Genomic DNA, 12,431 nt, shown 5'->3' with positions numbered 1-12,431 from the left:
TGGCCAGATGGCTACTGCCTTGGGTCCACTGGGCCTTTTCCCAGTGCCAGGTTCTGGGGCTCAAAGTCTCTTTATCCCCCCTACCCTAGATGGACCTGAGCAGGTCCTGCCAAATTATCTTTTGAGCCAGCCAGCCCACCACTTCAGGCTTTTCTTTTCTCCAGGAGTTTCCCAGTGAGATGCTGCATTGTGGTCAAGCACCTAGGGCGGGAAGAGCTGGGCATGGGCAACTCCCCCAGCCAGCCCCCCCCAATTAAGAGGCCATGCCCGGATATGCAGGTGAGTCTGGTATTTCTCTGCCCTCCTCTAGGCTCAAATTGGCTCCCTCTTCCTGCCCAGGAAGTTCTTGGTATCCTCCTTTGCTTCCTCATCATAATGCTGAGGATCTGGGAACAATCCTAGGAATGCCTCCTGTGGAAGAGCTAGGAGCTGGGGACTTTGTCTTTGAATGTGGGTAGAAAGCCCCTTGTATCTCAGGGGAACTTAGCATGAGAGATTGTGAGGAAGACCCTTGTGCTAGCTGGGATATTCACGAGGGATCTTCAGGACTTGGGCTTGAGTTAGAAGTGTGATGACTTGGATGACTGTATGTAGTCACCTTGATTACACTGGGCTGTGGCTTGTACCTACCTTTGGGAACTAGAAAATACTCATACTCCCCATGGAAGAACCTGGATTTGGGCCTCAATATATGGCCCTTGTTAGGTTTGTGTACAGTGCCTCTGATGGGAACATTAGAAAAGCCCTGTGGTGGCCTCCAGATCTGAGGGGCATGAGGGATGAAAGTTCTGGGGTCCAGAAGGACAAAAATTTCCTGAGATTCTGTGACTTGAGGGGCCCTGAGTTGTCTTGGGGATAGAGAGGCTACATTGTATTCTTGGGTGGTTGGAGAGCCCCATCAGCATAAGGGTTGGGATCAGGATCAGAAAAATGGAGGCTGGGAGGACCAGTGAGATAGAGCCTGAGAGCAGGCAACCAGGGATTTGGGGCAAACTGATCTTTCCCTCCCACTCCCCTATTCTCAAGCCCTGCTCACCAGCTTTTCCATGGGCTCTTGACAGGGAAAGCTGAAAGAGAAATCCAAGTGCATCTGGCCCCAGGTATCCACCTCTGCACTGCCTTGGGCACTACTTACCTGTGTGCTTGTCTGTGTGTCCAGCTGCTCTTTGCCTGTTTGCCCCATTGAGGTGGCTGCCAGACCCAACCCCCTTCCTCCTGCCCTTGGCCCCTTGCCATCTAAGCCACTCTGAAGGATTGTGAAACCAAATATCTCTTGTTGCCTCTCTAAACTGGCATAGAGCATGGATCTTAGAGAAGTAGCAACAGATACCCAATTTCACTCCTGCTGCTCAGGACCTTTGTGGGAGAGGGGACCGAGTAGGTTGTCAGAAAGCATTTACTGTGCATTTAGCTGGGGCAGGGCCAGGAGACAGGAGGAGGACCATATGGAGGAGGTACAGACTCTGACCTGGGGAATTCACTATCTAGTTTATATACTACTTTGAGATTTATAAACTGCACATAAATTATGAAATATAATTAAGTGCCAAATGTAACAAAAATCTCCTTGTAGATAGTTCTAATAAGAAAGATACTTTTAAGCGAGGGATCAAAGCAGATTAGTATAGAGGAGAGATTGGGCCTGGAATCCAGAAACCTGAACGTGAGTTTTTAGCTGTACGACCTTGAGTAAGTCACCTCTCCTCTCCAGGCTTCAGTTTCCTTATCAGTAATGGAGAGATGATAATATATGCTTAAAAAAACAAAACATAAAGTCTACTGTCCCTCTGAGTTTTACAGTCCTCATAGGGTGTCTTACTCTAAACGTGCTATGATCTACTGCTTAGGTTAGTGGTAGATAAAAGCCCCTTTTTTCTATTCTTACTAGCATGGTGGAGACAGATCTGATTCTTGACAGACACTGCTTGCCCTTTAAAACTCAGACAGGGACCTAAGGTTCTTCTCTTAAAAGAGGTATCAAACTTAGTGATTTAGAGTATAGGTTCTGGAGCCAGACTACCTGGATTCAAATCCTGACTGTCACCCGCTACTGTATGAGCTTGGGCAAGTTACTTAGCCTCTCTTGCCTGTGTTTCCTCATCTGGAAAGTAAGTATAATAATTGTACCTTCCTTATAGGACTTTATCAATATATGTAAAGTGCTTGGCATTTAGTAACTCGAAAATATACTTGATAAATGTTAGCTTTTATTGTTTCCCCTTAACATAGCAGACAGGCTGGCATTTCTAAAAAGCACAACAGAAAACAAAACGAGGCTAAAGGGGCACACCAACCCAGGGGCAAGGACTAGAAGGCAGGAGGAGACAGCTGGTAATAGGAAACCCATGGTGGAGAAGGGAGAGTGTTGACATGTCATGGGGTTTGTTAACCAATGTCATAAAATAATATGCATACTAACTGTTTAATGAGACACTAGTTTGTTCTGTAAACCTTCATCTAAAGTACAATTAAAAATTGATAAATAAATAAAGAGACCAGAAAAGAAGGAACAAATTCTTAGATTCTTAATACAAGAGACCTTTAGGCCATAAGCTCCTGGGTTTTTTTTTTTTTTTTTTTTTAGGTGAAAAATATCAGTTACCAAGAACCAGAGTATAAAAATAGGCCTACAAAGTCCAGGTTGGTTGGTCTGAGAATGTGGTCAAAGCTGCATAAATCTTAACAGAGTTCCAAACACTCTGATCCTTAAGGAACCTTCAGACAGGGGTGGATTATCCAGTAGTCAAGGTAAGACAGTGCTTACCTTACTTACTAGATCATCTGTAGTGAACAATTGCACATTTTTTCACCACATCAAAGATTCTGCCTCTAGGTATGGCTGGCATCTGTCTCTCTCCCAGTTCCCCACAGCACCTTCCTACAGAATCAAAGCCTCTTTTAAAATATACAGTCCCTGACAGGGATGGATTACTCAGTAAGCAAGGTAAGCACAAGCTTATTTGTGTTATTTACTAATCTGTAGTGAACACTTTCACAAAACCATGTGAAAGTGTTCACTAGAGATTAGTAAATAAGCAAGGTAAGCACTGTGTTTACCTTGCCTATTGGATAATCCACCCCTGTCTTCAAGGGACGGTCTGGCAGAGTTTGAAGGTACCCTCCTCAACAGTATTACCTATGACCGCTCTCACGTTGCTCTACCACACCTGGTAGCTAAGACTCCATCCAGGCCCAAGGACAAAGGCCAACTTCAATTCTTGTTTTAGAAAATTTAAACCTTTTCCTGGTTCAAAGCTCTAGGCCCTGATAGGCACACACCTAATTCACAGCCAATGTTTGCTCCACTAATTAAACTCATCCGGATTCCTGGTGCTGATTATTGGCTCCACACCTGGAACACCTGCCCTCCTTTGTACACACACACACCCACAAGGGAAACAGTTTTATAAAAGTACCCCCCTTCCATGGCTGCAGTATAACTATGCCTCGCCCTTACATGTACCTAGTGCGTTTTCTGTGATAGGTCACACCAGTCCTGTAGACTAGCACCATTTGTCCACAGCAGTATCGACCCATTTCTGCTAAAATAAATTAATACCCTCATCTCATGCAGATGGTTTTGTGGGAAAAAAGTGTCCATGAGACAACATATGTATAGATTCACATGACTCTTCCACTGAAAAATAAAGTGTGTTCTTGTGCTTTCTAGCTTGTGGGCAGCTTTTCTCTTTTTTCTTTTTCTTGTTATTTTTAATGGCAGCCTCGCTTGACTTGGGCTTGTCATTCTTAGAATGCTCATATGGCAGAAACTTTAAGTTCTCTACAGTAAGGGGCAGGTAGTACAGAAAGAGGGGTGTAGTTGTAAGACCATTAGGGCAAGAATGATTATTCCCATTTTAAAAAGGATTGACTAAAAAGATAATAATAATAAGGAGTGACTTGAGAAAAAATGACTTGCCCAAGGTCATATATACTAGGAAGTGGCAGAACTGTGTTTGAAATCCAGTGCAGTTTTTGGACAGCAGAGAACAGACTCAGAAAACTGGCTGTTCAAAGAGGTGATGTATTCAAGGAAGGAAAAGAGTTTCAAGGAGGGTTTAGAGAAATTCCAGGCACTTGGGTATAGAGGTCATCCCTCTCCTGGGAGAAGTAGTCCACCTTGGCCCTTTTCCACCACCTTGAAGCAAGGCTTCCTGCTAAATGGAACTTGCCCCCTTAAGCAAAAGTCTCTATAGGAAACCCCATTGATGCCAGTGCTATAAGAGCAGGGGCAGAGCAAAGGGAAGCACCTGTAGATGTGGGGGAGGTCTGGACATGCAGGAAAAGGTGCTTGGACCAAGATGTGTTGACTTCTTTTGCTACCAACTAACAGGGTCAGGTGCCTGCCTCACCTGCGGGCTATGACTAATCTTGCATTTCTGAATTGTGTGGTGTCCGCATCCCTGCTGATGAGCCACTGGCCCCTTAAGTTCATATGCGTGTATGCAGGCCTGTGTGTGCATATAGTCAGTTATCAAACAAAAATTAGTGACTTTTGATACCAGCTACTTTGCTAGGTATTAGGGAACTAGAATTAAAAAAAAAAAAAAGAAAGAAAGCAGACAGACATGTCACTACCCTCATAGATATCACTATTTAGTTGGGGAAACAGTCATCAAGTAAACAACTAAAATAGTTGGAAATATATGCTGCGTGGGAAAGGAATACGGTGCTGTGATCAAGAATAACAGCAGAGGTGGGAGTGGGGTGTGGGACTCTATAAGTTACTGTTCTGTGAAAGTCTCTCCAAGAAAGTGACATTTAAGACGAGAATTAAAAGAATGAGAAGGGATCAACCAAGTAGCCTTCTGCAGCCTGAGGCCAGGTGAGTTCTGAGGTAGGAGTTCAGGAAGGGATGCCAGGGTGCTGGGAGTAACCAGGAAGCCTGCTGTCTGCTCCTGTTTTCTCTGCCCCATTCCACCCTCAAAAGCTCTTCCTCCTTTGAGGCACTCCCCATCTGCTAGTCCCACCTCAGCTCCTTCAGATGCCAGGTAAGGGTGTCTCTTGCTCCTACCTTGACCTGTTCACAGTTCTTCCTTGCCTATTCTGTCTTCCTCCTGCTATAGATCTCCTGGAACCAGGGAGTTGACTTGTGGTGGCATGAGCTCATGCAGGAAGCAGGGGACGAGTGTGAGCCTGAGTGGTGTGATGCTGAGGACCCACTCTTCATCCTATACACCAGTGGCTCCACAGGCAAACCCAAGGCAAGTGTGTATGTGTGTGTGTACTGTGCGTATAGGGGTGAGAAGTGAATTTCTGAGGCGCATGTAATGACAAGAATTTTACTTTACAACCCTGAGTTTCAGAAATGTCATATTACTTTTTCTAAACCAAATTAAGACATAAAATCCTCAATTTTTAGATAGTGAGAAATTCAATTTTAGGCATATCTTAATGTACCACTCTCACCAGGGTGAGACAGTTTGGGTGGGGGCTTTCATGGTGCCCAGAAAAGGGGAAAAGAGTCAGTCCATGTGGCTGACATGGATGTTTCCACCCATGCCTACATGGTTTGGTTGAAGGAGAGTTTCCCTGTCAACTCAAGGCCAGAGGTGGGCACATGAATCCCTCTTGTACTCCTAGGACCGTGGTACTTAAGAGTTCAGTTCTTACCACATGCCACATTATTAACATCTAGTCACTTCCCAAGGCACAGTGTGGGAGCTGGGCCTTGGCCTCCACCATTCCTGGAAACACTTCAGAGAACTCTGACTCTTAGATTTACTTGAAAGCTGTCATTCTACCATCCACCCACCCATTCCTAAATTCTTCTCTCCATATGCTTTGAACTATCCCTCAATGGGCCTTTAGAAATATGATTTTGGCTCCTCCTTCCTAGGGTTGGCATAAGGATGGAGTAAGCAAAGAGGATCGTGTTTTTTTCCCCTACAAACTTACTCTGTTGGAAACCCTGGTGGCACTGTGGCTAAGAGCTGTGGCTGTTAATCAAAAGGTCGGCAGTTCGAATCCACCAGATGCTTCTTGGAAACTCTATGGGGCAATTCTCTGTCCTGTAGGGTCGCTATGAGTCAGAATCGACTCGACGGCAATGGGTTTGGTTTTGGTTTTTGTAACTTACTCTCTGTGAATGTATAACTGAGTGTATGTGTACACATACACAACAGAGAGGCTATCAGATGTGTGCTAGAAGTGTGCATATATGAGAGTGATGTGGGTGGCTCAGAAATACCATCTGAGGGTGTAGGTGTGATAATGGATTAACTATGCATGTGTGTGGGGTACAAGGGAGATGAGATGGGAGCATGGAGAAAAGGAGATTGAAGAGAGATGAATGCTGTGAAAGAGGTGCTGGCAGGGCCAGAATCTCTGAGAATCTTCCTCCAGTTCTTCCCCCAGCCTTCATTTGGTGGTCAGTGGGGATGGGAACAAAATCCCAACCTGAGGCCCTATTCTTCCCACAGGGTGTGGTACACACAGTTGGGGGCTACATGCTGTATGTGGCCACTACCTTCAAGTACGTGTTTGACTTTCACCCGGAGGATGTGTTCTGGTGCACAGCAGACATTGGCTGGATCACAGGCCATTCCTATATCACTTATGGGCCACTGGCTAACGCTGCCACCAGCATTTTGGTGAGAAGGGAGCTGGGACCTATAGCTACTTGGCCTAGAGTTGGGGATGGAAAAAACGATCCTGGGTGACTATCTCCCAAGGCCACATGGTCTAGAGACAGGAGGACTTACACAATGACCTGTATCCTGGACTTTGGAGAAAGAGGAGTCCTAAGGGAATTGTGTACATTGACTAGAAAGGCCTCTTGGCTTGTCTGGTCAGGGAGTGAAGATCCTGGGGTTGGTCAGAAAGGGCAAAATACCGAGCCTGAGGGTATGGTAGGGGGATGGTAAAACTATCGGAAAAGACCAGGGATGACCAGTCTTCACTGGGGTCAGTTTGAGGGGATCCCCACATACCCAGAAGTGGACCGCATGTGGAACATCGTGGACAAATACAAAGTGACCAAGTTCTACACAGCACCCACAGCCATCCGCCTGCTCATGAAGTTTGGAGATGAACCCGTCACCAAGTGAGATGCCCCTCCTCCCTAGCTACTGTCCCATGGGTGTCCCTCAGAGCTGGGTGCTGGCCTTTGTGTATAGTCTATTCCATTCTGTTGTCCCAACTCCCTGGCTTAGAATAGGGGAGGGGACAGAAGAGCCTGGGCATGTCTTCCTGGATCCCAGTGGTACTCAGAGCCTTCTTCTCTCCCCATTCCCCTGCCCCAGGCATAGCCGGGCATCCCTACAGGTGCTAGGCACAGTGGGTGAACCCATCAACCCTGAGGCCTGGCTGTGGTACCACCAGGTGGTAGGTGCCCAGCGCTGCCCCATTGTGGACACCTTCTGGCAGACAGAGACAGTGAGTGAGGGGTTCAGAGGGCTGGGGCTCAGGGACAGTGTGTGAGGACTGACTCAAACCCCTAATCTCTGGCTTCTACAGGGTGGCCACATGCTGACCCCTCTCCCTGGTGCCACACCCATGAAGCCTGGTTCTGCTGTGAGTGAGGCTACCCTGGCTGGTTCTGGGCTAGGCAGGGGTAGGGTCTTAGAGCGTTTGATCTTCCTAGAGGGTGGGAACTGGATTGATATGTGTGAGGAAGTTGGGATGCCAGGGCTTCTTGGGAAAGCTGGGAGTTAAGTCAGGGTTGCTTCATTCATCTCTTTGGGCCCTGTCTCCCGTTTACTTCTAGACCTTCCCGTTCTTTGGCGTAGCTCCTGCCATCCTGAATGAGTCTGGGGAAGAGCTGGAGGGTGAAGCTGAAGGTTATCTGGTGAGGCCTTGGTCCTAGGGGGTTTTTGAGGTGTGTTTGTGTGTGTGGAGCGGGGAAAGGTCCACTATGGGGTACTGTACTTTACTTCAAAGCTTAGAATCTAATTTCTCCTGGTAGTTGCTTGGGACTGAAGCTGCATAGTTAGGGGTTTGTCCTCTGCTGAAAGACCCTGTGGGGAATCCTTCTGGGTACTTTGCCTGCATCTCTGTCCTTTGGCTCATGAGACTCCTAAGGGCCCTTTTAGAGTCTGCTTAAAGACTCCTAAGACAACTTTTTGGGTCTGGAAGATTTAGTCCCAGCTCTTCCTTTGACAAACATTCTAGAGTGAAAAGAGGCTTCAAACATAGTGGAAAATCACATAGGCTATGGAGTCTGCCTGCCTGGGTTCAAATCCTGGCTCCGCTGCTTTTGTGACCTCAGATAAGTTATCTAACCTCTCTGAACCTAAATTTACTTATTTGTAAAATAGGGTTATAGTAGTACCCTTGTCTCCTACTGGATTGATTAAATAATTTTTATGAAGGGTTTAGCATAGAACCTCAGTTGGTACTTGATAAATGTTAGCTATTGTTGTATTAGTACTTGTAGAGACCTCAGAGACCACCAGCTGCCATTCTCCACCCCCCATTTGACTTTCCCAAGAGCAAGTTAATAACAGGGGCAGAGCTTGAATCCAGGCCTTTTGATTCTGAGCCTAGAGTTCTGTCCATCCCATCAATCTGTGGCTACAGAATGCTATTGACTGGGGCAATAATTATTTGCTCATGTGTGGGTAATAACGACTCTTTTCATTTTATTCATGCATTAAACCGAGCCTGCTTTCCTGAGGGATTACCCAAAGGAGACTCAAACTTACTACATGCTTATCACTGACAACACTGCTAGGCAATTTCCATATACTATTTAATTTGATCCTCAGGATAACTTTGGAAGGTAGACTATTCTCTCTGATTTACAGATGAGGATCCTGAAGGTCAGAGAGGTGAAGTCACTTACCCAAGGTCCCACAGCTGCTAAATGGCAGAGTTGGGATTCCAAACCAGGATTGTCTATCTCCAAAGCTTGTACCTTCTCCTGCTTCTCAGGAAGGGCATTCAGGACATTTCCACTCAGGTTTGGCACAGCTATTATTATCTTCCAGTGAGACAGTAGATGTGACCACTGCGTCTTCTTCATTCCTCAGGTTTTCAAGCAGCCCTGGCCAGGTATCGTTCGCACAGTCTATGGGAATCACGCACGCTTTGAGACCACCTATTTTAAGAAGTTCCCTGGGTACTATGTGACAGGAGATGGTAAGCCTTGGCAACACCCCTTCACTACCTCCCACCAAGACATGTCCCTTCCCCTTCCATTTTCAGGAAGAGTTGATTAAGGGTGAAGAATGAGAGAGAGAGGAACGTGTCATTAGTGTCAGTGTCTGGTGTCTAGACAGAGCTATGAGAAATAGAATAAAGTCTGTATGGGTAGAATATAGTGAGCAAATGGAAGAATGTTATACGAAGTTGGAGAGGTAGATTATATAGAGCCTTGTGGGCCATGGTAAGGACTGGATTTTATTCATAGTACAGTGCGAGATCTTTAGGGATTTTAAGCAGGGGAGTGCTAAGAGCTGATTTACTGTTTGAAAAGTAACTTTGCCTGATTTATGGAGAATAGACTTTAGGTGGGCATATTAGTTATCTATTTCCATGGAACAAACTACCCCAAAATTTGGCAGGTTAAAATAAACATTATCTTAGTTTCTGAGGACCAGGAATCTGTGAATGGCTTGGCTGGGTGATTCTCGCTCAGGGTCTCTAATGGAGCAGTCAAGCTGTTGGTCTGGGCCGCAGTCATCTGAAGGTTTGACTGAAGCTGTAGGACCCACTTCCGAGTTAACTCACATGGCTGTTGGCAGGAACCCTCAGTTCCTCACGGCATGGACCTCTTCATAGGGCTACTCACAGCACAACAGCTGGGTTCCCCCAAAGGGAATGACCTGAGAGTGCACAACCAAGACAGAAGCCACAGTGTCTTATATAACCTAATCTCAGAGGTGACATTCCCATCACTTCTGCCATATTCCATTGGTCACAGAGACCAAGTAAAATGAGAATGGGGACTAGACAGAGGTATGAATACGGGAGGCCGATATCATTGGAGCCATCTTGGATACTACCACTGTGGCAAAAGTAGAAGCAGTAAGACTTGTTAGGAGGCTATTGCAGTGGGTGTGGCAGTTTGGTAATGTGGATTACTTATTCCTTCTGTGGGGTATTTATTATGTTGTACATTTCTTGGTGTGTGATCTTACCTCTGCTTCCCAGGCTGCCGGAGGGACCAAGATGGCTATTACTGGATCACTGGCAGGATTGATGACATGCTCAATGTATCTGGTGAGGGCTAGGGACCACTTTTCCATCTCATTAGCAACTCCCGGGGAGCATCCTAGCCAAAGCCTTCTGTGAGACCCGGTACTGTCCTTTGGGCAGACCATGCCTGGGGTACAGCATTAATTTATGGCCCAAGTTTCAGAGGAAGAGTAATGAACAATGGAATGTGTCTAGAGGAAGGGAACCAGGTTGGTAGAGTAACTGGAAAACATGTCATGCGAAAAATGAATGAAGGGCCCTCCCTATCCGACCAGACTAGGCCTGCCCTGTGGGTACAGGTGGAGCACAAGCTGGGGTCTCTCTCATGGTACTTCCCTTCCCTTGATAAGGACACCTGCTGAGCACAGCAGAGGTGGAGTCAGCACTCGTGGAACATGAAGCTGTCACAGAGGCTGCTGTGGTCGGATACCCTCATCCTGTGAAGGGCGAATGCCTGTATTGTTTTGTCACCCTTCGTGATGGTCACACCTTCAGCCCTACCCTTACCGAGGAGCTCAAGAAGCAGAGTGAGGAACTGCCCTGGGTAGGGACTGCGGGGTCTGTCCTGGTAGCCTAGTTACCACAGCAAGTCGTTGCGGAGGGGAAGGAGCTGCTCCCCAAACCATGAACTGATCCCAGGGGGGCTCCAGGGGCCAGTTGCCTTCCTCCCACTCAGTCTCCCACCAATCTCTCCGCCACCACTGGGCTAAGTGCTTTAAAAGCAATATTCCATTTAATCCCTATAGTCATTCTCATGAAATAGATCTTGTTACCCTCACTCTAAAGATGAAGAAACTGAGGCTCAGAGAAGTGAAATCACTTGCTAATCACTGCTAGCAATTACTGCTACCAACCCTAGCAAGCTGATTCTAGAACCTGAGTTCCATAAAGGTGGATTAAGATAAAATGACAGTAAAGAGATAACATATCAAAAAGAGAGAGAGAGGCAGTGGGCCTGAGAGTGATTCTGTGAGCAGGGCCTTGAAGGGAAATAGGTGGAAAACAAAGCCATCTCTACCCTGGTTTCTGGGGCCTGGCTAAGGATGCTGAAGAAATGCTTCATTTGTTGGTTACAGTTAGAGAAAAGATCGGTCCCATTGCAACACCGGATTACATCCAGAATGCACCAGGCTTGCCTAAAACTCGCTCAGGTATGCTCAGAGCCCCCCAGGGATTGGCTGAGGCCTGGAGGGTGGTGGAGTGTGTGCGCATGGAAGCCTTTGGCAGGGCTAGGGAGGGCTGGTGCTGTCACCAGGTAACCAGAGGCCTGTGGTTCCCCCAGGGAAAATCATGAGACGGGTGCTTCGGAAGATTGCCCAGAATGACCACGAGCTGGGAGATACCTCTACTATGGCTGACCCATCTGTTATCAGCCACCTCTTCAGCCACCGCTGCCTGGCCACCCAGTGAACAAGACCCTGACCTTTACCCAGGATTCCCACTGCTTGGCTCTCAAAAGTTGTGCCCATCCTCCCTGCCCCCCATCTAGGAGCGCTGAGGGCTAGTGATCACCCACAACATCTCCCTCAACCTGCTGTCTGGGACCGAGGACCAGCTTTGGCCCTGGGTGGAGACAACTCCCTGTGACTGCCAGGCAGCTGGGACAGGACTCAGGTCAACCTCACACTGCTGTACCTCCAGACTGCAGATCCTTTAGCGCCCAGAACAGGGACCTGAAGCTCACGTTACGTGTTCAGAGGGCAAGCGAGAGCCTAGATTGAAGCAGGGAGGCAGCTCTGTAATCCTATGTCAGCTCTCTCAGGAAGCACCAGTACATGCTTTTGCACTTAGAAATGCCTATCTGTGAGTCCTGGAACAATTACTATTTTTTTTAAAAGACTTTGCTGGTTCTGTTCTGGGTTTAAATTCTCTTTTGTGCCAGGTGACAGTGCTGTCTGGTCGTTTGCTCCAGGGCTGTGAGGGTAGGCTCTGTCTCCAGATGGTTTTCGGATAATCTGCTTCACTGAGAGAGTAGACATGTTCCTAGGACCAGAGGAGCTTGTCTTCCTTGTCTTCTGTTCCTGTCCTCCCCTGAACAGAGCCCAGCCCATGAGGGTACACTCTCAGATGAGACTCTCTTCTTGCCTCAGTTGTGCTCAAGGCCTTTGGTTGAATGAAGGAATAAAGTCTGTGACCTCAGGAAGATGGCAACTTGTTTTCATGGGTATCTTACATGCTGTATACTCATTAGCGGCTCTGGTTTGCAGGGGAAGGTAGGGGGATAGAAAGGGAGTGGTTTTTCCCAGGCCTACCCCGATATCCTCTTTTTAGAACTTTTGTTTTGGGGAGAG

General features: G+C 47.1%; 1 protein-coding gene across 3 annotated transcripts in view; it reads left to right on the top strand.

The window, feature by feature from the left end:
- ACSS2 (acyl-CoA synthetase short chain family member 2) overlaps positions 1 to 12,306 on the top strand; it is a 73,722-nt gene extending 61,416 nt beyond the window's left edge. For 2 of the 3 annotated variants that reach the window (XM_049868873.1, XM_049868874.1), the window contains exons 7-18: positions 165 to 279; positions 5,067 to 5,204; positions 6,423 to 6,593; positions 6,912 to 7,045; positions 7,245 to 7,377; positions 7,459 to 7,515; positions 7,709 to 7,789; positions 8,973 to 9,081; positions 10,096 to 10,164; positions 10,491 to 10,667; positions 11,217 to 11,291; positions 11,423 to 12,306. In XM_049868873.1, the coding sequence (XP_049724830.1) occupies positions 165 to 279; positions 5,067 to 5,204; positions 6,423 to 6,593; positions 6,912 to 7,045; positions 7,245 to 7,377; positions 7,459 to 7,515; positions 7,709 to 7,789; positions 8,973 to 9,081; positions 10,096 to 10,164; positions 10,491 to 10,667; positions 11,217 to 11,291; positions 11,423 to 11,550 (1,387 nt within the window). In that variant the 3' untranslated portion in view covers positions 11,551 to 12,306. Of the gene's footprint in view, positions 1 to 164; positions 280 to 1,061; positions 1,101 to 5,066; positions 5,205 to 6,422; positions 6,594 to 6,911; positions 7,046 to 7,244; positions 7,378 to 7,458; positions 7,516 to 7,708; positions 7,790 to 8,972; positions 9,082 to 10,095; positions 10,165 to 10,490; positions 10,668 to 11,216; positions 11,292 to 11,422 lie in introns of all 3 variants that reach the window. The other variant, XM_049868872.1, reaches the window with a different exon arrangement.
- Positions 12,307 to 12,431: the final 125 nt, after the last annotated feature.

Source organism: Elephas maximus, chromosome 25 (assembly GCF_024166365.1).
Source record: "Elephas maximus indicus isolate mEleMax1 chromosome 25, mEleMax1 primary haplotype, whole genome shotgun sequence".
In the NCBI taxonomy this organism is placed as follows: domain Eukaryota; kingdom Metazoa; phylum Chordata; class Mammalia; order Proboscidea; family Elephantidae; genus Elephas; species Elephas maximus.
Note: the sequence above shows the minus strand (reverse complement) of the source record. Positions and strands in the feature narration are given on the sequence as shown.